The sequence below is a fragment of the Sciurus carolinensis genome, chromosome 1 (genome assembly GCF_902686445.1).
Source record: "Sciurus carolinensis chromosome 1, mSciCar1.2, whole genome shotgun sequence".
Classification (NCBI taxonomy): Eukaryota; Metazoa; Chordata; class Mammalia; order Rodentia; family Sciuridae; genus Sciurus; species Sciurus carolinensis.
This window is the reverse complement of record NC_062213.1, coordinates 27707801-27734281: the sequence shown is the minus strand read 5'-3', so window position 1 is coordinate 27734281 and position 26481 is coordinate 27707801. Positions and strand designations below refer to the sequence as shown.

Sequence of the window (26481 nt, the reverse complement as noted above, 5' to 3'; positions counted from 1 at the left end):
TAAGTAAAAGAGAGTGAGATATTGGAAAATGCTACAGGCAAAGAAGCAATATGCCCAGGATCCACAAGCAACAGAAAGCCAAGCTTTCATAAAGAACTGAGAGAGTGTAAATAGAATAAACAAGAGTGAGAACAGAGCACAAAGGTGAAAGCACTATGTCTAAGATTTAAGAACATGTTGGACCATTGAGGAAAGTTATAGAATTAGATTTTAATTTTCAGAAGTCTGCTTGTTTGCTCCTTAAGGAATAGACTAGGGGAGAATAGGTACCAGGGACAGAGACGATAGTCATGTAAACTTAGGAAGTAAAATTATGGTTGGAGAGAAATAGACTTGTAAGATAGACCTGACATGTTTTTTTATGCAGTGTAGAAGATAGGCACACATATCAAGATTTCTGGTTTGTAGAACTACATGGTTGAGGGGGTCATTCTGAGACAGAGAACAATTTAGAAAATCTACAATTTGAGAAAAAGTCATGACATCATTTGTGGATAGGTTGAATTTGAGATGCCAGCTATAACTTTAGCTTAAAATATCCAGTAGGGAGTTGGATTTATTTTGTGCAACTTAGATGAGACATAGAGGTTAGAAATATTGGTCTGAAAACCATCATTTGTTCAGTCCTTCATTCAAAAAATGTTTTCTGGTAATCTATTGTGATTCAGGTTCTGGGCCTCATTAGCATGTAATAACAGTAGCTGAAACCATGGAATTACAGAAAACAGCTACTAACATCATATAAGCCGAGATGAATAAAAACCACAAAATTTTATAAACACTAATATTTGAATTTTGGGTTCAATTGGAAAAGAAGATCATGTAAGAGATATAGAAACAAGTGTTTCAGATACAGAAAAAAAAGAATCCAACAAAAGTCAAGAAAATATTGGTATCATAGGAGTTAAGGAGGAAAAAGCATTGTAGGCGTGAGGAGAGAATCAGCAGGATAGTGTGCTGCTGACAGAGCAATCAAGATGAGCAATGCAATGGATTTAGTCACGTACAGGTGTTCACTCTGAGAATGGCACCATAAGAGCACTGGGTGCTGGAGCCACATTACACTGTGCCAAAAATAGAGCATGAGAGAGGACAAAATGCCAGAATTTTTGCTGTTTTAAAATAAGATAGAAATAAAGATGTTGGTATCAATATCAATATATAAATGCTCTAGAATATCTCTCATAAGCTTACAACCAAATGAGGAGGCAAAAGTTCTATGAAGTTCTAAAGATACTATCTCATTTCAGACCCTTTCCACAACCTGGAACATATATAATATTAAAAATTCTTGTTAGCTCACTATAATAAGATAGGATTACCTAGTTATCTCCAAATTTTACAAAATGAACAAAAAATTACAGCTAGCCAGAATGTAAGCATATATCTTTTTGATGTCCTTAAAACTATGAAAATACGAAAATGTAATATTTCCCATTTTCTGAATGATTTATTGACCTGTTTTACTACTGACATCTAACAAATAATTTTATAATGTTCTGAATAATTATAAAGATAAATTCAAGTCATTTATTTCTAACTAAAAATCATACTTCTAACTAAGGCGTTCTGTTTTATTTTTTTTTTAGTGCTAGGGATTGAACCCAGGGTTTCCAATATACTGAGCACAAACTGAACCACTGATCCCACACCCCAGCCCTAATTTCCACATGAATGCATAGTGTCTCTGCTACTTTTTCCCTATTATCTGTCTGTGTTTCACAAGAAAACCTTATGTCTCAATTGCAGAAGTAATCAAGTTACTTTTATGAAACCTGGACAATGTCATATTTTATCAAGCATAATTACCTGCCATAGGGTATATACTAACTCAGTAGTAAAATGCCATCAATTCATCCAGAAAAAGTATCTTCATAAAACACAATAACTGGTAAATTGCCTCCAAAAATGATCAATAATTAAATCACATGGTAGCCACTGTGACTTGTTTATAGAAGAACATCCCTCTTCATCGGACACAGAGACCTAGAGGAGTTCAATTAATTGAGAGATGTGTACACCAGAGGAGGCTGATATCCTTGCCTACTTCAGGTACTTAATATTTATTGTCAAGCCAAATCATAGTAAATCTTTGATTACTGCCCAGCTGCTTAGGAGTATGATTGCAATTTTGCTCAGCAGTGGCAAAGAAAGTCTGCTGGTAGGTCTCTTAAACTATTTTCCCAACCCCTGAAAAGATACATAAGGGAGATTCCTTTATGGCTATTGGCATTTTCTATATAAGTCTGTTATGCCTAGAGTTTTTGAAGTCTTCTCAAGATCACATGAAAGAAAGAATCAAACACAGAAGTCAGCATGCTAGGGACAGAGAGAGGGAAATGACTGGGTCAGGAATGGCACAGCTTTGAAAGAACAACCCTTCAATCATCTTACTCAAGATATCACATCATGTGTGGCAATATTATTTATTACTGTTCCACTTTGAATTGGCCTTCTGTTTTTTACAGATGAAACATATTAATGATAAATATCTTGTTAAATTCAGTCATGTCAGTCAAAACCACTTGCTAAACTTTAGAATAATATCTTTCTATCATCTCTGAATATATGAATTGCAATATACAATGAAAGGGAAAAAATATTTAAATATCCTTACTTGAATGCCAGCTCCCTCTGGTACTGTGATCTTCCATACACAATTTAGATTGTTGTCATAAGGCTCAGGATATCCAGGAGACAAAATAGTCCCTTTGCGCTTAGTTAAAATTCCCCCACAGGGCACTAAAAGTAAAGCAGTGTAAGACAGGGAGTTAATGCTAATGCAAAGAACTAAAATGAGAGAAAAGGTCATAGATAATATCTCAAATAGATAAAAGACATATAAGCAAAAATCAAGTTGTATATATATTTTTTTTTAAAAACTCATAAGAACAGTGAAAATTAAGCCTTTCTGTGCTACAAAAAAGAAAAAAAAAAAACCTAGGATTAATGGATGACCTTACAATGGCATATCTGAAATTTATGTTACAATTAAAATATCATACCATATTATTATATTTACTAACAATTTCATTGGCTACATTTGTCACAAAATATCTTATCTACAAAAGTAGGATTTTTTGCAGTTTTATTTGAAGTTTTTTGGCACATGCTCTTCCATGCATTCTTTCAGGAGTAACAGTATCCCCTGAAGAGTAATGATGATGATGGCAATAATTATGTTCTGATCATAGTATTTATATAAAGCCTATTATATGCTAGGCATTCTTCTAAACACTTTATTCATTTAACCTAATATCCAATGAGATTTGAAGAAGATTTCATTCTAAAACAGGAAAAAAAATAGTCATTAAGAGATTAAATGTCCTCATCTTCAGGAAGGCAGAATATAGACAACTCCAGGGGCATTCTGAGGATCTGACATGGCTAGGCTACATGTCAAAATCCTGTGTGCACTGCCTAAAAGCCTTGGCATGGTCAACATTCCCATAAGTTGTTCAGCAAGAAAGGTGAGGTACAGTTTGCTTTCTACCTGACTCCGCTGGTAAGACCAAAGAAGAATTACAAAGAAAAGCAGCTACAATGCACAGCCCTCACCCCCCACCCCCACACACCTGGCAGATTCCAATCTTAGAAAATCACACCTCCCACTCCACACACCAAAAAAGTGTTTACAGCACTTTAGCTAAGAGAAATTTTTTACCTGTTTTTTGTTTCTTTGTTGATTATTTTATTACGATTTCTTTTTATATCTCATTACTTTTCTTACTTTTATTATATTTTAATTTTATTCTTTGGGAGTGGTACTGGGGATTGAAATCAGGGGCACTTAACCACTGAGCTACATTCCCAGTCCCCCTTTTTTATTTTTTATTTTTATTTTGAGTCAAGGGCTCACTAAATTGCTTAGGGCCTCACTAAACTGCTGAGGCTGGCTTGGGATCTCCTGCCTCAGCCTACTGAGACACTGGGATTACAGGTATGCACCACCACAATAGGCTACTTTTATTCTTTAGTTGGGTTTTTCTCTCTTCTTTCTATTTTTTTTTTTCTTTTCATTCCCTTTTTATTTGTATTTCTATTACTTTTTCTCTTTTGGTCTAATTTTAAATATTTTAGTTATCATCATCATCATTATTATTATTATTATTATCCTTTTCTCTCTCTTCCTGGTGCTAAAGAAAGAACTCAGGGTATTGTGCACATTGGGCAGATGCTATGCCTCTGAGCTATACTCCCAACTCAGCTGAGAGGAATTAAGAGCAGCTCTGGTCACAACTCCTTCACTCTAAAACCCCTGGCATAAACTTCTACTTAAAGCAAAGGGTGGAATATAAGCTACCAACTATTTTAGGCCATTCACTGTAATTGGGATAGCAATTATCAGAACTGTTTTCAAGTAACAGAGTCAATTTCAATAGTGCCCATAGAAATTCCTACCTCCTAAAACAGACTTCAATTCCCATTTTAAGAGTAACCACAGAGGGTGCATATCTGGGTTCTATGCCACACCTGAGATACCAGAGGAACCTAAATCTTATGAGGCCTAAAGAGAAACTGGTTCCCTCAGGCCCAATACAGTACATGTGTCAAAACCACTAATTATAACCAGAGAAACCACAGGAAGATTACACCATGAAATTGAATTGTAATCAAACTCAATACTACACAACAAACTGATACTACAAGATATCAATCATTAAGAAATGTCATTTAATAAGAAGCTCCTCAAACAAAAGTGGAAATGATAATCACCCCCATAAGATGCACAGATCTCAACATAACACAAGATGTGAAAAAACAAGTTTACAATTTTATAACAACAGATTCCCAGGATAATAAAATATATAAAATATCATATAAAGTTTTAAAACAATGATTTTTTTAAAGATCAATGAATTTCAAAAGAATAAAGAAAAACAACTAGATGAATTAATGAAGGAAATTAATGAGATATTCAATAAAGAGAGTATGAAAAAGAACCAAGAGAAATTTTGAAAATCAAAAACTTAATCAGTCAGATTAAAAACTCCAATGAAAACCCCACAAGTGGAATAGGTCAGAGAAAGAATATCAGGACATGATGATAAGGCAGATGAATTGTAACATTTAACCGTAATAAATAAAAATGAGAAAGAATAAACAGGAAGTACATCTTTGGGCATCATTAAAAGGTCAAGCATATGCAAGGGAGAAGAGTTACAGTCTCTTGGCAAAGAAAACCTATTCAGTGGAAAATAGAAAATTTTCCAACTCTTGGGAAAGATGCAAATATCTGGGTATAGGAAAGATTCAAAATTTCAAGTAGACATGACCAGAAAAGAACCTTTCCACAACCTATTATAGGTAAATTGACTAAAGCACATTGTAAAAAAAAAAATATTAAAATCTTCAAGAGAGAAGTGCCTAGTCACATTTCAAGGTAAATCCACCAGAGTAACAGCAGAGTTATATCAGTATAAACACTAAAGGTCAGGAGGACATTGAATGATGCATTCCAAGTTCTGAAAGAAAACAACCACCAACCTAGATTATTAAACCCAACGAAGCTAACCTTCTAAACTAAAGTAGAAATAAAGATCTTTCATGATAAACATAAACTACAGAAAATTATGACAACTCAACCAGCATTACAAATGATACTTAAGGTAATCCTTTACTTAGAAGAGAAAGAACAATAAACACAAACATGAGAGTTCAGGAAAAGAATAAATATCACTAAAAGAATAGAATTAGGAAAGAATACACAAAACATTGTTAATATGAAAACAATCAAACCTCTAAGAAGAATAGGAGAAGAAAACCAAAATGTAATTCAAAATCATAAGGAAAAAAAATAAATGACAGAAACAAGTACATACATTTCAAATAATTACTCTGAATATAAATAGTCTTAATTCTTCGATTAAAAGACACAGATCAGCTGACTGGATTTAAGAACATGACTTAACAATTCAATGCCTGTAAACTCACCATGTTGGCAAAGACACATACAAACAGAAAATGAAAGAATTATATTCCAAGCAAATGGAATCCAAAAACAAGCAAGCTAAGCTACATTCATATTTGATAAGACTTTAGGCCAAATTGGTTAGAACAAAGAAGGTCACTACATATTAATCAAAGGAACAATTAATCAAAAAGTTATAATGATTTTAAATATATAAACACTACTGTACATAGGGAAGAGATAAGCCCTTCAGTACTCCAGCCTCACCAATGGATTATCCAGTCAAATAATTAACCAGCTAACATAATAGTATAGTTTAACTCTGAATAGTCAGTGAGTCATGAATAAATTAGGGGAAGTTAAAAATACCTACAATCAATAAAATTGAGACACAAACATACCAGAAACTATGGAATACAGTAAATCAGTACTAAGAGAGAAGTTATAGCTACATGGGCCTACACTTAAAAAGACAGAGAGAGCTCTCAATTAAAATAACCTAATGATGCATCTCAAGATGTTAAAATGATTAAGAACAAATTAAGCCTAAAATTAGCTATTGAAAAAAAAACAGTAAAGATCAGGGAGAAATAAATAACAGAGACTAAAAGAACAATGCAAAGGACCATTGAAATAGTAAGTTGGTTCTTTGAAAAGATAAATAAAATTGACAAACCCTTAGCCAAAATAAGGAGAGAGAGAGAGAGAGAAAGAGAGAGAAAGATGAAAAAAGAACCAAATACATAAAATTAGACATGAAAAAGGGGATTTACAAGAGATACCACTGAAATTCATGGGATTATTCAGGAATATTTTGAAAATTATATGTCAGTAAATTGAAAAATCCAGAAAAAAATGTGAAAATTCCTGGACATATATGGCCTTCCAAAATTGAACCAAGAGGATATAAAAAATCCAAATAGATCAACAACAAGCAACAAAAGTAACACAGTGATAAAATGTTTACAGCTCTTAAATACTGTGTGAATTTGGAAATGTTCCTTGAACTCTCTGAAATGTGGTACCATTTCCTTATGTGTGAAATGGTACTGCTATTGCTTCCAATACATTCTTATGAAAAATATAGAGTACAACGTACATAAAGAAGCTGCTATACTACTTAAAACAGTGTGAAGGGTTAATAAATCATGTGTTTCCTTTGGCTACAATGGCACCGTGTTCCTTTGCATTTTTCCTAGTCTGGCCTAATGATAGATAAAAGGAATATATTTTTATAATATTTTTTCAAAAGTGGAATACAGTTTTGGTGCCACTTTCATAGCCAAATGCAAACCCCAAGGCTATTTCTCAAAAAATGTACTGGAAATGTTTTAATAGTGTAAAAATGCTGTTTTAGAGAAAGTAATTTTGTTGTAGTGAATCTGGATTTCCCTCAAAGCTTGTGTGTTAAAGACTTGGTATTCCACGCAGCAATATATTGGAGCTATGGGGAAGTGATTGGATCATGAGGGCTCTAACCCCATCTACAGATTAATCCATTTGATGGATTAATAAATTAAATAGACTTCTGGGAAAAGGTAGAATCTGTAGGCAGGTGAGGTATGGTTAGAGAAAAAAAGTTCACTGGGTTGTGCCCCTAGGGACTATATCTTGACCCCAGTCCCTTCCCTGGTCTCTCTGCTTCCATGAGCTAAAACAACTTTTCCTCCCCCACTTCCTATGTTACAATGTTTTGGCCTCATTTTGGACCTAAAACAATACAGATAGTTGAACCTGGAGTGAAAACTTCTAAATCTATGAGCCAAAATAACTCTTTCCTCCTCCTATATTTTTTTTCCAGGCATTTTGATCATAGTGCCAAAACCTAACACAGTTGTTTTCCTACAAATCTGTATTATTGGGTTACAAATTCAGCATAATTTGGTCAGAAAGAATTTAATTCCTCTAAAGGAAAAACATTTGCTTTGTGTGGTTTGGGATTAGAATGCCAGGGATGGAGGAAGAATTATAAAATAAAGATTCACTTAAAAAATAGAACAAAGATTGTTCAGAGAGCACTGTTATTGAGACCAGTAAAAATACCTTATAGATTTTTTTTGTTGTTGTTCTGTCTTTATCACCACTACTCTCCCTCATTCTCATTTTTTTCTAGTTACCTCATTAACCATATCAATTGCTTCTTTGTGACTGGTACATTTTACATATAATGTATTCTCCAAATTACTGTCAAAATGATCTTTCTAAAATTATAAACATGTTACTTCTGTGCTGAAAATCTACCAAAACTCTTCCTATTGCCTTAACTCTATGAATAAATATAGTTAATTGTATTATCTTCCAACTTCATTTCCAGGTTCATATGGAACTGTGCTTTTCCAATACTTCACCATCCCAACACCTGCATCCCGGTGCAGCCCACTAAACTAACATGGCTCTTTTATGATATCACTTGGTTTGTTCTTTTCTCACCTAGCTAACACCTGCACATCTAGGGACACTCAGTGTTGATGTGACCTCTTAATCCTTTGCTGATTCCCCCGTGAAGTATCCCATATTTTCTCGTATCACAAATGCTTTCCTATACAACTTCTTCACACAATCTCTCCATCATTCCTTTCAACTGACTCAAATCAGAAGAAGAGGTAATCAGCTTGTTGCCTAGAACCCTCTTTACTATGGTATCTAGGGTCTAACTCTTTACTCTTTGCTTTATACATTTCCCTTCATGCTGCTACAGTAAAAACCCATTTTCTCCATTCTCTTCTACATCTGTTCCAACAGACTCTGTTCTCACCACTCCATTGAAATTACTATGTCAAAGTCACCAGAATAGTTCTGTATGACATGAGCACTGCTTAAATTTATATTTATCTCTGGAGCTTTTCCTTTGCTTGGTCATTAGGCTACCAAGCTTTCATGGTTTTCTTCTATATCACTAGCCACACTGAATGTTTTGCTGTGGTTGTTGTTTTATTATTTTGTTTCTCTTTTGTAGCTCATCCTCCTTCTGATTCTGTACAAATCACTTGAGATTTGGTCCCAGACCATTTTCTCTTTCTAATCACCATATCTCAGTGATCACATTTATTTTCATATCTTCTATAAACTACAACTTTTTACCATTTATCTTTAGCCATTATTTCTGCCCTGAGTGTATAATGTCTAATAAGTATCTCAAAGTTCATATGTCCAGAACAATATGTTTGAAATTATTTCTCACCACACTCTCCTCCATCTATGTAAATGTACCACCATTCATTCTGATTTTAGGCCACAAAACCTAAGATTCATATTGGTTTCTCTTCATTATCTTCATTACTTTGGGTCATACTCCTGTCTACATTCAATTTATCAATAAACCCTGTCAATTCTTTCTTAAATATATACCCCAAACCTCACCAGTTCTTATCATCTTGACCATGATTTTCCTATCTAAATAACCATTAGCTTTCTCCCTCCACTCTGACAATAGGCTCCTAATTGGTCTTCCTGCATCTACTTCATCCTTTCTTACACTAACTGCACTAATTTTCTAGAAACTAAGATCATATTACCCTCCCATTCAATGAATTTCTATATTACTAAATTTGAACTCAAAAGGCTGTGGCGAGCAGGTTATGCCCTGCTCTGAGTACTCCATAATGATTACATTGGCTTTCAGGCTGTGCCTGACCCTGAGCTTACCATTTTGTAAAGCAACAGTTTTCCATAAGTTACTTCATTTTGAGTATAAGTACTGAGGTAGAATGACTCTACACCTGTTTGCACAGGTAAACAACCATCTTCCTAACACAACCATAAGGCACAAGTAACAAATTAATTATGCTAAAAAATTAATTGTGCTAATAAAATGACCACCTGGGAACTTACTGAATTCAGAGCTTCCTGGATACCTGATTGTATCAAACTCATATCAGAAAAACCAGGTCCATAAGCTTATCATGTTTAAACAGATCACTGAATGAAGCAACCCCCTCACCTGAGACACATAAAAGGGGGAGAACCCAAGACAGCTTGCAGTGGCACACACCAACCCATCATCAGACCACCTAATGAACACATCACAAGATTGGCAAACAATGAACCTTTGAACCTTTGACATTTTGCCCCAGATTTTAGCCCAGCTCAATCTCCCTGCTGATATGACCTGCCTTGAAACTCCTTATCTTCTGGACCCTGGGTCTGCCATAAATTCTGGCTCTGACAGCTCTGTGCCCTGCACAAATTTGGGGGTTAGTTCATAATATTATCTGACCACCTGCAATGACTCCTACATTTGTATCTACTCTCTGCCTCTGCTCTCCTTTCAGCCTTCTAGACCCCTGTGGCCACCTCAAACCTTTGAGTTTTCTGTAAGCTATGTAATCATTGTGTGAAGTATGATGTATGATTTGAGTGTTATATATTAGTAATTAATATTGAAAAAAAAAAAAAGAACTTGTTACTGCCTAGTTCATTACTACCAGGAGACCCACAAGTACTCAGAATAATAACTGACATTATTGGTGACCTTATTATTATAAGGTGGTGTACTTGGTGAATTACTACTATTCAATGAATTCTGACATTGTGGGAAGGTACAAATGTGTATGGTCTGTTTAATTGCATAGCTCACTCACAACAATGGCCTTCAAGGCTTCATATAACTTGTTCTCTGCTCTGCCTGTCTGAACATATCTCCTATCACTCTTCTATCTTCATTCCCTGTGTCCCAGATGCCTAGAATTATTGCTGTGGTGTGAACATGTCAAGTTATCCCTCCCCTTCAGAGCCTACATATTTGCTCACCACCAAGACTTTTATGCCTTCTTCCCCTTATTCACTTAATCAACAGCATTCCCTGATTATCTTCTAACCCTTAGTCTGTTGGGACTAATGAACATTAACTAACTCAGGCTGACTCCTTATTCTCTGTCAAGTGAACAAGATCAAGGCTCAAAGGTGGTTTCAAAGGTTCATGACGATAAATTGGACACCATCAGGGATTGGTTAACAACAGTTCCACGAACATGATCAGCTCATGCTTGCCATATAGTCCTATGGGACTCTCACCTGCGTGAACCACCCATGCCTGCTGACCTTTAAGCTGATTGGTTCCCGCCTAGCCCCCACCCTACATAAAAGCTGTGTGATTTCTTCAATAAACCAGTTCTGCTGTGACTGGTCTCCCTGACCCGTCTGATTGTTCTCCGCCCGGAGGGCTGGGAGCGGGTGGTCAGTCAGCCCTACCTATCCGGTCTGACCTTGTTAAGGAGTGTCCCCTTCCCTTGCTGCTGGGTCGAGAAGAGCAAGGGGGCTTAAGACCCAAATCTGGCACCCAACATCGGGCCCCTCAAGGCTGACCCGCAGCCAAAGCGAAGAGGCAGCTTCAAGCCTAAAGTACCGGCAGATCAGGCCAAGCGAGTTCGAGGTAAGGGCATCCCTGAAAAGATGGGGCAAACACACACCACACATGGTGACCCTGCGCTCTCAGCTCTTAGACTCATGCTGAAGAGTAGGGGCCTTGAGTTGTCTGATACACAGGCCAAAAAGCCTGGGACACCTTTACTCACTCGGATGGCCCCTTGGCTTCCTGCCGCTAATCTTTTTGACTGGTCCACATGGGATCGTGTAGAACAGCTTGTTAGGAAGAGGGAAATCAGTTTAGGGGAGGGTCTCCCATGATAGTCTACCCTACATTATCTGCCCTTAAGGCCTGCTTCTTCCAAGGTTCCCCCCAAAGAGCTGCTGCCTAAAGAACTGTTGGCTCCTCCCATTGCATCTCCTTCCAGAAACTTGCCATATGGTAAACAACATTGGGAGACCTTTAATGAGGAGCCCAATCCATCTCCATCCGCTCCTCGTGAGGTTGAGGAACCATAAGGGCAGCCAGCCTCTACACATAGTGAGGGCCCACTTCTGCCCCATGGAGGCTCATTGCTGCCATCTTGTCTGGATGGCGGGAAATCTTCCCAGTGGCCATTTTATGATACTGGGGGGAGAATGCACTGACTCTACCCTCCTCCCTCCTGTATGACCTTCCCGGTAAATGCTAAAATGTTAATTTGTGAAGGAATGACTACCAATCACAAATTGGCCTGTGCAGGGATGAAAGATTGCTCCATGGGAAGGTGGATTGTGGCTACCAAAGATATTGGCACACAGCTTCGGCAAGTGAGCTGGCAGATGGAAAGGGATTCCTTATCTTCAAGTCTCTTCTTTCTTGTGCTTTTCTGCTCTTCCTGAAAACTCAAACAACTCCTTCTTCTCCCCCTCTTAATCCCTCCTCCTCCTCCAACTTCCATTTCTCAGCCCAGCCCACCTAGTCCTCCTGTCACGAGGTCCCACATATGCCGGTGTGGAGGGAGTAACCAGCCCAACCATCAGTGGCATGTTCCTAGTAAGAAGTATAATATAGTAGCCCCATTCCCCAAAAGTAGTGGGAGATAATTGTTTCACAATTTTCTGCGTCCAAACCTGAATTGAACCAGGAATAAGGATTAAAATGCCGTAGGCATCAAGTTTCTGCTAGAACATTTTAGCCTCTTTCAGATCCAGATCTCAGTCAAGGCTTACATTGAAATGTAAATAAAGAAAGCCTGAAGGCTCAGTAGGAGACTGGTCTCAAACCCGAGGGAAAAAAAAAAAAAAAAAAGAGCAAAAGGAGTCTAACCCGAACTCCAGCAAAAGTAAATTTTATGGTGCTTTACTAAAGTAATTAACGGCCTTATCATTTTTCCAGGACTCTTGTTTTTTTGAATTCTACATTTTTTTGAGCTCATGATTTTTTTTTGATCAGTTCTATTTTTTTATTCAACGAGAGTTTTTGAACATCTGTTACATTGCAACGAAGATTCACCTATAAAATTACAAGGCCTTTGATTTTGTGTTATTTGTATGTCGTGCTGTCTGATGTCATTTTTGTCTGTATCAAAATTGAGCGCTCCTAAAATTAAAATTTAAAAATGAATCCAAATATTTTTAATTCATGTGATTTAAAGAGGTCAATTTAAATTGGGTAAACTAATAGAAGTAAATGTCTTTAAAATTAACTCACAAGTCTCTAGGTGGCCATACTAATAAAATGTTGATGTTTATAAAATGTCTAACATCAATTTTTCTAGGACTTTCTTCAACAGGAAAGAGATGGCAAATACTGTTTACACTTGTCTGACATCTTGTTTTTTTACACTTGTCTGATATCTTGTTTTTTTTACAATAAGATGAGTGAATTAGAGTTGACATGTATGGGATTACTCAAACGTGTTTGTTAGAGACATCTGATTAATTTACAAAGTTATTCCATGGAGTAACATACTTAAAAACATTATTCTTTGTATATTAAATGTGTTCATATTTTCCAGGTATACAAGTATTTAAAGCAGAAAATTTATCAAGCTGCTAGTCTCTAAATTAACTTGTCTGTAATGGTAAACCTATCATTTAATATTCTATATAGGACCTGTCATCAATAGGGTATATGTAAAATTTGTTAAATGTATTTCTAAAAGTTATTGAGAGCCTGATTTGTTTAAAGGTTAAGCATGAAAGCATTTTACCACTTTGCCATGCAAAAGGAAACTTAAAAGCCTCTCAGCCTTTCTTTAACTCATGTTTTCGATATAATGTTAAATTGTGTTAACTAATGTTTATATAGACTCAGGAGTCAATATATGTAAACTTCTTAAAATGACATTGAAGAAAGAGTGTAATGCGCACAGCAAAAATGGGTACAACAGTGATTAAGATTAGGGTCTCCGAACTCATGACTTTGGACAGTGGACTTCCTTGAGAGCTACACAGAGCTCCTAACATTGCACTTTGCAGCTCTACATCTTAGATCTACAGGTTCAACTTGATTCCTTGGCTGCTGTAGTACTGCAACGGCGAAGGAGGAAGGCTTTGCTTGTTCCTTGGTGCTATTTCTACGCCAACCACTCTGGCATTGTACAAGATAAAATCAAAAACCTACAAGAAGATCTGGAATGTCATAGGAGCGAGCTCCACTCGAATTTCCTCTGGACTGGGTTGTATGGGTGGCTCCCCTATCTCCTCCCGCTTAGGGGACCGCTAATCACCATTATCCTTGTGTTCACCTTTGGGCTTTGCATAATCAATAAGCTTATCCATTTCCTGAAAAGCTGGGCTAAATCTGTGCAGCTCACGGTGGTCCGACAGCATTATACCGCCCTTCATAATGACGACTGGGAGCCCTATAGGATCATGGATCATCACTCCTATCAGGACACTGGGGTCTAAGTGTCTCTCCCTTAAGCCCTGCTCCTCCTAAGGGACCCGCCTGAAGCACTAAGGTGGTAGTCAATGATGGGTAAGATCCTCAGAGGAGGACAACCTAAGACAGGCACACCTTTGAGTAAGGCGGACCCCCAAACTGTTAGGGTGATATTCCATGATGGGTAAGACCCTCCCAGGGGCAACCTAAGAGAGACACACCCTTAATATAAAACAAAAAAGGGGGATATGTTGGGACTAATGACACGTTAACTAACTCAGGCTGACTCCTTACTCCCTGGCAAGTGAGCAAGATCAAGGCTCAAAGGTGGTTTCAAAGGTTCATGACGATAAATTGGACCACCATCAGGGATTGGTTAACAACAGTTCCGAAAACGTGATCAGCTCGTGCTTGCCATATAGTCCTGTGGGACTCTCACCTGTGTGAACCTCCCATGCCTTGCTGACCTTTAAGCTGATTGGTTCCCGCCTAGCCCCCACCCTACATAAAGCTGTGTGATTTCCTCAATAAACAAGTTCCTGCTATGACTAGTCTCCCTGACACATCTGATTGTCCTCCGCCCAGAGGGCTGGGAGCGGGTGGTCAGTCGGCCCTACCCTATCCCGGTCTGACCTTGTTAGGGAGTGTCCCCTTCCCTTGCTGCTGGTCGAGAAGAGCAAGGGGGCTTAAGACCCCGACATTAGTCCCTTACTAAAGGGCTAGGTAGCACTTACCACTACATGAAGAAGAGAGTATGTTTGTTGATGTGTTCGGTTTTCCTCTAAATCTAGACTTCATAAGACAAGGATCTTACATTCCTAATCAAAACAGTGGTGTCATCAGTGCCTAGAATAGTGTCTGACACTTAGTAAAACACTTGATAAATGCTTGGTAGAACTGAGCATATATCTGCATTTATCTTGTGATTAAAGATTGCCTTATTACAGTTCCTACAATATTTCCTTCTCCCAATATTTTCTAAACAAGCCATATTTGTCAATTCTACTTTAATAATTTTTATTTTTAACCAAAACCAACAAAGAACTGTAAAACATTCCCAGATACACATTAAAACATAAAGATTCTTTTATGAGTTTCACTTTCCATATATGTACTTAACCTAACATTCACACTCTTTTTTAAAAAATACATGGATAAATTTCCCCTTCTAATCAGTATTATAGAATGTAACACATGGATTAGGAGAATGGGTTTAGAATCAAGTAGCCTGGATTCAAATCCTAATTCTACTTCATCTCTAAACCATACAGGTTTTACTATCAGTAAAAGAGAAATAATTTGTCCACCTCCTGGAGTTGAAATCTCAACTGTATATTGAAACATACAATATACAATAGTATACTGCAAAATATACCAATTCTTAATAGTGCTTCGTATAAATGCTAATAATTATTATTTATTACTATATTAATAGTTTTTCCATGGATGAATGGATGAATGAACAAATGAGTCAAGGAATGACAGTTGAGATCCTGTGTATATTTCTTCATCAATTTCCTTCCCTCTCTGAGATGAAATAAACAGATGTTGCCATGGAGACACTCCAGTAAAGTAATACTTTCTGAATCTCAGAAGGACTTGAAAAAACAGAACCAGGTAAGGGTGATGGGATGAAAAGCTAATTAAAGACTTTTTGCCGAAGGGGTGTAGGTGGAGGCTTCAGGGGCTTTTCGAAAGAGACCTCCCACCAACAGAAGCACTTATGCCTTAGGCCATGTATTGTCAAAGCTATTAGTGGCTGCTGGGGGTTATTTGAATCTCAGAGTCTCAAAGGCAGGACAGCCTGGGGAGGGGAGTTATGAGCCTGAAAATTTAAGAAATCTAGAGTATAAAAACTCAAATTTGAAAATAAAGTTTGGTTTTCAGCACATTTTATTTTTCAGTTGTATATTTGTTCCAAGTCCATTTTTTTTTAATTAAAATATTGTTGTATTTTTTTACCTAAAAGTACCTTGGTACATCAACTTTGTACAAGAATTAAGTATTGTTTATATACTAGCTGTTTAAGTTTTGGGATCTCCTAACTGAGTATTTGACCATTTTAACTATTTAATGACCTTTTCTAATGGAATTGATTTCCAGTCAGGTTATTTTCAGTACGCCAGGGTGTACAAAATTACTGAGCATTTTACTATGATAGAAAATAAAATAAAAGTGTTCATAGTAGTCATAAGAACTGTGAAATTGGAACATACAACTGAAATGGAAATCATTAGGAAGGTAGAAAGCTGTTGTATTCTTCTGGTTTTAATTAGATGCTCACTTGACTTAAGCTGTTAACTGAGCATTCACTGAACTGTGAAGGCAGAGTAAACAATCATCATTATAAATCCTGTAAATAGATTGTCAAAGATTATATCTAAACTGTTACATGTAAATAGAGCATTTGTTTTCTTTCAGAATAAAATTCCAATATAGAGGTACATCTTTTTCTTGTGGTTTACCTACATCACTTTCTTATTGATATCAGAAGAGGTTGAAACTTCAGATTTTTAAAAACCTAAGCAAGCAAAGTGAGCAAGGGTATCACCATGTGGTAGAACACTGAAATTAAAATACATGGACCCTTGACTGGGGGAGTCTTGTCAGGAAATCATCACAGGTATTTGCTAAACTTCCCTCTTTGAACAAACAATTACTGAACACCTGTTACGCATCAGGTCCACTTTTGGTTGAGCATAAAAACAAAATAAGCGGCAGGGAAATGGTGGAAAAATTAAAAGGGATTAAGGAAAAAACACATAATGTAGTGGATGATTAGTGTAAAGAAAAAAGATAATAATATATAGACTAAATGGGGGTTGCGTGAAAGAAATTATTTTATAAGATAGCAAAGACAGATATTCAGGGATGGACTTGAATGAAGAGATGCTGTGAGACATAAAAAGATATCTAAGGAATGTATAATCCAATCAGAAGTAATACAGAATTCAAAAGGCCTTGAAGAAAATAATATTTTATGGAGATAATAGATTTTCAAACTGAACTCAAATTAGAGAGAATGCTTTGACATTAACCTAAAACTGTTCTGTATTTGACCTTCAAGTAAACCGTTAAGATACTGAGATTTTCTTTCTAAAAATATTTAAGATGTATCATTTTATTCAGTATATGTTGAAGCTAAATATTTATAAAAAATAAATTTTATTTTTATTTTTATTTTTATTTATAAATTAAAAAAAAAAGATCAGTTGGTAAGACCCAAAATAAACTATTTTCTGAATGTCATTCAGCACATCATCTTTCCATTTCTTGTCTCACCGACTCCATATACCCTTCTGATATTTAGTCAATGTTCTACATTTATACCTTTTTCACATAGAAGGAATGATATGTTAAACATGGCATAAAGTAATGTCTTTTTCATGTGATCTTCGCAGTAAATATAAGTTATCTTAGGCAATTTTCTATCTCTGGATATGTACTTTCAAATTGTCTTTGTTCATTCAGTCTGCTATAATAAAACACTATAGATTGGGTGCCTTATAAACAATATGAATTCTTTTCTCACAGTTCTGAAGACTGGGAAGTCCACTGACAGATTTCATGTCTACTGAGGATCCACTTCATAGAGCTCTCTGGGATCAGTTTTATAGGAGGATCCACTTCATAGAGATCTCTGGGATGCATTTTATAGGAGTGCTAGTCCCATTTACAAGGGCTCAGTCCTCATAACTTGATTACTTGCTCTTCCTCTTAATACAATCCCCCTGAGGTTTGGGATTTTGATACATGAATTTTGAGGAGACACAAATATTCAGACCATCGCACTCTGCCTCTTGCCCCACAAATGCATGTCCTTCTCATAAGCAAAATACATTCCATCCTATCTCAAAAGCCTTAAAACTGTTAGTTTGCTATGGCATGGACTCAAAAGTCTAAAGTTCATAATCTCATCTAAATATATAAATAAGATGGATGATTCTCAAAGTGCATTTTATCCTGAAATAAATTTTCTTTCATTTTAAGCCTCTAAAGTCAAACAAGTAATATATTTCTAATACACAGCTGTGCCACATGCCACATGTGCAAAACAGACATTCTAAGAGAGAAACAGGAGAAAAAAGAGTCATATATCTTGGACAAGTTCAAAACCTCAAAGTCTGATGCTCTATCCTCTAGTCCCACTGAGATTGTGGTAGTGGCTTCTGGAACCACAAGAGTGGAAGTCTGTCTTCTGGACACAGTGAGAAGGAAACTCTACTTCAGACACGTACCACAGCTTTGCTGGGCAGATGTTGGGCAGTGTGGATTGACTCCCGTGGCTTTGCTAGCATAACAATGTCACAGCTCTCACAGGTTGAAGTTGCACACCTAAGGTTCTTCCTAGCTGGAATTGCACACCAGTAGGAACTACTGACCTGGAGTCATGGGTGTAGCTCTATCCACATAGCTCCACCAGGTTGAGGTTCTGTGCAGTGCCTTCACCCTGTGCCAGTTCTGTGCCTCTGTAGAGATGTTGTCCAGGGTGCCTTTCATATATATATGGTAGCAACCATGCCCTCATAACTATATGGGAATAGCACAACCTATATCAGACCTGAGTGGCTAAAGAGCTCAGTGACTAAGTATGAGAGTGAAGTATGGGATTGTGAGATGATGTTAGGGAGCAGAGGCCCTTCCTTTGAAATCTGTACCCCAGGACCTTGTACTCTGAAAGGGTAGGGTCATGCTTCTATTGTCAGGGACAATAGGTTCTGGCTTGTATAATCTGCTCACTGAATGCACAAAATGAATAGCTACTAGCCCATGAACATCTACTAGCTCTATTCAGATGGTCACTCCTTATCTACATTGCTTGGCTTTGCCCTTAAAATTGTCTCTTGACAAGAATTTTTAAGTTTTTTTCACTTATGATTAACAATTCCATATTTAAATCATTTCTATCATCTCAAATTTTAATACCAGTTATTGAAAACAGCCAAGCTGTACCTCCAACATTGTTAGATATTCCCACAGGCAAATATCCAATTTCATTGCTCATGAGTTCCCCTACCTACAAAGCACTAGAATATGAGTACAATCCAGCCAAGATTTTTGTACTTTTTAATAAGTATAGGCTTTTCTCAATTGTCCAAAATTTTGTCCCTTATTTTCATCAGAGATATAAAATACGTTTACTGTCTGTATTTCCACCAACATTCTTTTACATGATCACTTTATTATTTTCTAATTGAAACTTTAGGAAAACAGGGCCAGAATCACCCTTTATTGTGCTTTCAGAGTGATGCAGGATTATTCTAGCACATACCTGAAAACTCTCTGGCCTATACTCATTACCCAGTTCCAAAACCACTTTTACCTTTTCAGGTATTTATCAAGGCAGCATTCCACTACTAGTACCAGTTTCTTTGCCTTGGTTCATTAGGGCTGCTATGAGTCTGAGTGACTCACAACAAAACAAAAATTTATTTCTCATATTCTAGAGGCTAGGAAGCCTAAGATCAAGGCACTGGCAGATTTGATGTCTACTGAGGGCCTGTGTCCTGGTTTGTAGATGGCCATTTTCTTTCTGTGTCCTCATACGGTGGAAGAGACAAGAAACCTCTCCAGGGTCTCTTTATAAGGCCCTTATCCCATTCATGAGGGTTCACAGTTCATCCCAAAGTACTCATTTCCTAATGCTATCCACCTGACATTTTAAAATGTCAATATATGAATTTTGAGGGAACAGAAATATTCAGAACATAACGTCAACCAATGCAAAAAAAAGTAGTCAATGCTATGTTTAAAGGCCCTCCAGGGATAAAATGACAGGTTTCTCAAGAAGTCCAGGGAATTATAAATAGCTAGGCTGCCGACAAAATTTATGGGCTCTAAGCACCTCATCTCTTGCTCCCAAGGTAGGAAAAGAGTTCAGTCTACTTCTAGAGTGTGGCAAGTAACTTAGCATTCACTTTTAAAGCTAAGTGTCAGCCACAGAGTAGGTAATATTTTGAATCTTTCACAGGCTTAGTTTCAGGTAGGCTCTACTGTGCTTGCTGAGGTATGTTTCTAGTTGAATTACATAATCTCCCTTTTAGTTACATGGATTTTATTTCTGATGACAAAAACATTAGAATTTACTGAATTGAAACATTTTCCAGATGAAGAAGGTTTGTAGTAATCATGTAGAATAGGGACATTTTTCAGTTTTTTTCAAGAATAGTTTATAATCTAAAATTCATAGTTTCCTACTCGCTATTCCCCATTTCACAAATATTCTCCTTTTTAGCTTCTCATTTCCCCTTCCTCTGGCTCAAATTTTCTTAAATTTTTCTTCTTTCCCCTTTTCAATTTGTCAGCTAATTTTTTCTTTATTTTTCATCTTTCTGTCTTATCTTCACACCTTTGTAGACATAATATATTTCCTTAGATAATATGATGTTTGAAGAAACAGTGCAAATATTGGTTTAAAATGTTTTCAAGGCTAATTAAGCTTGTTTTTTATTTTAACATTATTTTTATTTTATGTTTGACAAACTTGCAAACACTAGAAACAAACCACATTATGAATATATGCTTATTGCTTTAATTATTCCTCCAAAAACATTTATTATTGCATGTATCAAATGATGGAAAGATATTTCACATTCCTTCTAGTTTAGTCTTCAATAATTTCTGTTTGTGAAGAAAATCATCATATTTTCCCAAAAATTTTCTTAAAAATTTTAAGTATAAATACAAGTCTTGAAGTCAAGGAATCCAAAATTACTAGAGTTGAAAGAATGACAGAAGCCAATACACATACAAAATATTCCATGAAGAGTAAACTTTTATATATAACAACTTCAAAGTTCTTAGGTAGAAATTATACTTGAGAAGTGGGTTAGGGGTTTAAGAAAATACTAGTGCAGAACCAGTGCATCAACAGCTGTGCTCAGTGTCACAAGGTCTGACAAGACAGCTACATTAAAATCCAATCTGCCTAATCTCAACTCTACAAACTATTCATTTTACAATAGGGGGAGGATAGATAAACTCAGGGACTTAAAACTAACCGGCATGGGTATGTTTTCTCAAAAGGACTTAACCTTTTAAGCAAAAAAGTTAACCCTGGTAAGCAAAAGAGCCTATCAACTATAAATTCTGTAAAACAAGTTCCAATTAGAACTTGTCAGCCAGGCCAGGATGACTAAGAGTTGCCCTTAGTTTGTTAGCATAACATTATATTATTGCAATGATAACTTTTCTCCCCCAATCCCTTGGGTTTTGCTTAGTTACTTGTGGCTAAAAGATTGTGCAGTAGAGGTTTAGAAATCTTTGTCTATGAAGGTTCTTTGAACACTAAGTAAAATCTATAGAATTTTCCCAATGATATTTAAAAATTAATGACCCAGTTTATGAATTTCCATGTAATCATATAACTGATTTTATAGTAAATTATTATTTTGAAGAAGTTCTCAATATATAGGTGATTCTAAATGAAGATGACTATTGATTTATTTATCTTCTATTATATGCTTTTGGTATTTTCTATGAACACTTATATAAATAAACTAAAAATGATGCAGAATTTATTTAAACAAACACTGGGAAAAAGTAAGAATTAGTGATTGAGTCTGGATATTTATAAAGAAATACTTAAAAATCTGTTGTGATTTTGAAGAGATTGCTATCACATGTCTGTTCTCAATTATTAAATTGATTTAAAAGCAATTTAATTTATAATTTATACATATTGACTAATTCTGGCATAGACATGTATAAACATTTCTTTAAGCTCATAGATCCTTTCAGTTTAGATAATTTATTTATACCTATTTTATTAGACTAAGAAACCAAAAATATACTGTAGTTCAGAAGGAAGAAAATTATTTACTTTTATTTACAAAAATATAAGTACTTAAGGGAAATATCTGTTTGTCCCATTAACCTTAGCTCTATGTTGGCGATAAAATAGGAGGCACAAGTTCAATTAATTTATCTACTATGTTTGTTGATTATTTAAAATATATCATAATCCTGTCAGAAAGTGTACATGATACATAAGATGGAGAAGTATAATTGAGAGAGAAATGGCTTGTAAATCACAGCATAAAGAGAAGCAGTACTCTATCTCTTATTTTGGAGTTTGAAGTTTGAAAAACTTCGTTTTAAATCTTGACTACACTCCACTCCTTACATTATGCTCCTATTAAAAAAAAAAAAAAAAAACTGTTTCTCTAAGACTCAGTTTATTTTTTTAAAATTTTTTTTTATTGTGAACAAATGGGATACATGTTGTTTCTCTGTTTGTACATGGAGTAAAGGCATACCATTTGTGTAATCATAAAAGACTCAGTTTATTCATCTACAAATTCCAAGAGTAACTTCTCTATAGGTTCATTTGAAGATTAAATTAAATATGTATTTAAGTTATTTAGTAATAGGACTACCTTAGACCATTCAGACTTTATGTAACTAAATACATTAGACTAGGAAATGAATAACAGAAATTTATTCCTGATAGTTCTGAAGATAGATGCAAGTGACCACAAGAAAATACTAGCAAAATGCAACAGTAATTAAAAAGCTTATTCACTCTAATCAAATGGGATTTGTTATGGTTTGAATAGCAGGTATCCCCCAAAAGCTTCTGTGTTAATGCAGAAATGTTCAGAGATGAAATGATTAGATTATGAAATCTTTATTGTAGTCAATGGATTAATACATTTGATGAATTAAAAATTTGAATGAACTAACAGTGGTAATTGTAGGCATGTAAGATGTGGTAGAGAAAGTCACTGCAAGTGTAACTTAGGGGTCTATATTTCCCTTCTCTCTCTCTCTCTCTCTCTCTCTCTCTCTCTCTCTCTCTCTCTCTCTCTCTCTCTCTCTCTCTCTCCCTTTGTTTCTTGGCTGCCACAGGGAACAATGTTCCTGTACCAGGATGTTCTGCCTCATCTTGGGCCCAAATCAAAGGAATTGACCAACTGTGGAGTGAGATCTCTAAAACTATGGGCCAAAATAAACTTTTTCTAATCTAATCTGTTCTTGAAGGTATTTTGGTGACAGCAACAAAAAGTTGATGCAAGATTCATCCCAGAGATGCAAGAATGGTTCAACTACACAAAACTAGAAATTAATACACTACTTTAACAGAATGAAAAATAAAAAGTATAAACTCCTCTTGATACAAGCAGAAAAGGCTGATAAAATGCCACACCCCTTAATGATAAAAGTGCTAAATAAATTAGATATACAAAGAACATTCCTCAACTTAATAAAGGCTATTTTTAATAAGGTCATACTGAATGGGGAAAAGTTAGAAGCTTTCTCTAAGCTACGGAAGAAAACAAACATGCCTACCTTCATCACTTCTATTCAGTATAGTACTAGAAGTTCTAAGCCAAAAATCAGACAAAAGAAAGAAATAAAGAGCTTCCAAATTGGAAAAGAGGTAGTCAAGATGTCACTGCATATGATATGATCTTATATTTACAAAATCTGAAAGACTCTACCAAAAACCTATTTGAACTAATAAACAAAATTAGCAAAGTTGTAGGATACAAAGTCAATACACAAAGATCAGTAGTATTGCTATATTCCAATAACCAAATCTAAAGCAATAAAGCAATCCTGTTTTCGATATCCATTAAAAAAAATCTAGTACACTTAGCCCAATGGAAGATCTTTACAAGATCTGATAAAAGAAATTGAAGATGATGATGCACCCACCAAGTTACCCTCCCCCCCACCAAAAAGACCCCCAGCATAATTGTAATGTATAAGCTTCTCTCCTACTTAGCAAGATCTTTACAAAGAATGTTAGCAAGATTTCTTCAGAGAGCTCATTGTAGTTTGAAGCTTCCTCTTTGTTGTAAAGGTTATGTTTCTCTTTCTTGTAAAAGCTGGGTCTGTGCTGAGCGTGGTGGCATGTGCCTGTAATTCCAGCAGCCAGGGAGGCTGAGGCAGGAGGATGGAGAGTTCAAAGTCAGTCTCAGCAAAAGCAAGGTGCTAAGCAGATCAGTGAGACTGTATCTCTTAATAAAATACGATTTAGGGCTGGGGATGTGGCTCAGTGGTCAAGAGCCCCTGAATTCAATACTGGTACCACCTGCCCCCAAAAAACAGCCGAGTCTGCAGTCAAGCTTGTTGCTGTGCAAAAGTTACAATTTCTGTTTTCCTTGGTAAAAACTTGTGAAATCTCTGTGTGACCTAAAATATGGGATAAAGAGTAACTGTTATGTACTCACTCACTGTCATGTAACCATCCCACTGAGTATATATCTAAAAAAATTTCCAGACCCAGGGGTCCTGGGACTTTTATGCATTAGCTCCTGTGGACTGCTACAGTTTAAATAAACCTGCTTCCAGAAAATTCCCCAGGTATCCAGCCTCATCTGTCCTATATCATTGACACACAAGAAAATGAAAAGATTTGCTATATTCAGAGATTGGAAGAATGAATTCTATTAAAATGTCCATACTACACAATGCAATACAGAGACTAAATTCAATCTTCTTTAAGAATTACTTCCTAAAAGTTTTGTGAAAAACAAAAATATACAAATAGCCTGGATCAAAAAGAATAAAGACAGATGGGATTACATGAAACTAAAAAGCATCTGCTCAGCAAAGGAAATAATCATCACAATAAAAAGAAAGTATAGAAAATAAAAGAAAATATTTGCAAATTTTACATTGGAGAAGGGGTTAAAATCCAGAGTATATAAAGAACTCACAAAACTCAATAAGAAAAATTAAAAAAATATAATAACCCAATCAAAAAAATGGACACTGGATCTAAATTGACATTTCTTAAAAGAAGGCATACAAATGCCCAAGAGGTATATACAAAATGTTCAATATTAATAATAATCAGAAAAATATGAAACTTTTGTATACTTCAAAACATGTACATAATAAATGCATGCAATTTTATCTGTCATTGTAGGAGATAAATTAAAAGTCTGGTAAAAAATTATGTAAAATCACAGAGCATATAAATTAATATACTCACCGATACAGGTAGGTAAAGAATCATTCCACTGCGCCAAAGAATTGGGCACTGTATCACACCTAATTGCTATGGATCCATGGAGAATATATCCTGGATTACATTCAAAAAGAACCAAAGAACCCACTGCAAATTCATTGCCAATTCTTCTTCCGAATCTTGGTTCAGGAACAGAACTGCATTGTGTAGAACTTGTTCTAGGAACAGCTGTGTAGAAATAATTGTTGGTTTTAATTTCATATGTGTTAGACAAATGCAGATTTCAAATGTTACTATTTAAACAGTTTATAGGAAATTCACTTTTGTCAGAACTTTACTTAACAACTTGAGTGCATATCTAAGCTTTAAAGTCCACACAAAATAAAATTTAAAATGAATATAGCCATCGTCATCAACATTTTTGTTACAAAACTTTTTCTTTTAATCATTTAAACAACATTGAGAATTTTTTCTATTTTTCTTTTTACCAAACTCTTATTAATACAACAAAGCATTTTTAGGTATTGCAATTTATGGCATCAAAATTTATCTTTTATTTTGTCTTGGGATATTAAATTTTTAAAAAATGTGTCAGTTTACATGGAATAGTTTTTCAGTACAATTTTTTCTCAGTATTTTTTCTGTAAACAGATTTCTAGATGCAAGCTCATTTTATTTGTTATGACATGTTTAGAAACTTGGGTTTCAAAACTTGTTGATTATTGATGAAGACAATAATTACATTCAGTGTATAAGTCAGACAGATTAACAACAATAGAAGTTTTTATGTCAATAATAACAGTATCAAATTTGAAATTGCTTTTAGACTTTATGTGTCCTTCATTTGTGCCTTTTTAAAAAATTAGTAAAAGAGAATGATAACAGGATGTTTTTTCTTTTTAAAACATATACAAATGTGAATTAAGAGATTGACAGCAGTCCAAAAAAAAAGATACAATGAATTTTAAATAGATCAATTTCTCTTATGTAACTTGAGTAATTATAACTCAATTTTTATAGTGCCTTGTTAAATTCATAATACTTCAAATTTTTTACATGGGGAACTATAATTAAAAATAAAACATTATAATAACATAGCCAACTGATAAACTAGATAAGAGTTTAATAAGAATAACATTATAAATCTTTATACATTTATCAGGAATACAGTTAAAGGTACATTTGAGAAGAACTCCTCCATGATCATATATAATTCAAACAAAAGTATTTCAAATGGTGACTTTTAATTTAGTTTAATGATAATATGGAACATTGTTTATATAAGGCAAGAAAAGGCAGTCTGAATGAAATTCTAATAGTGCAAAATCTTTACAAATCATAAGGAAAAGTTTCAATTCTCCTGAGAGAATGAGAAAGTATTATTTTAGAATAGAGTAATAATTTTCTTAGAATGTCTAAATATATCAGGACAAAAATTTGTACATTTTTAATTTAAAGTGCTACACTACAAGGAAA

General features: G+C 35.3%; 1 protein-coding gene across 1 annotated transcript in view; it reads right to left on the bottom strand.

Annotated features, from left to right (window-relative positions):
* Csmd3 (CUB and Sushi multiple domains 3) overlaps positions 1–26481 on the bottom strand; it is a 1190022-nt gene that overhangs the window by 129760 nt on the left and 1033781 nt on the right. The window contains 2 exon segments of the mRNA XM_047516388.1: positions 2618–2742; positions 25030–25233. Coding sequence (XP_047372344.1) covers positions 2618–2742; positions 25030–25233 — 329 coding nt within the window.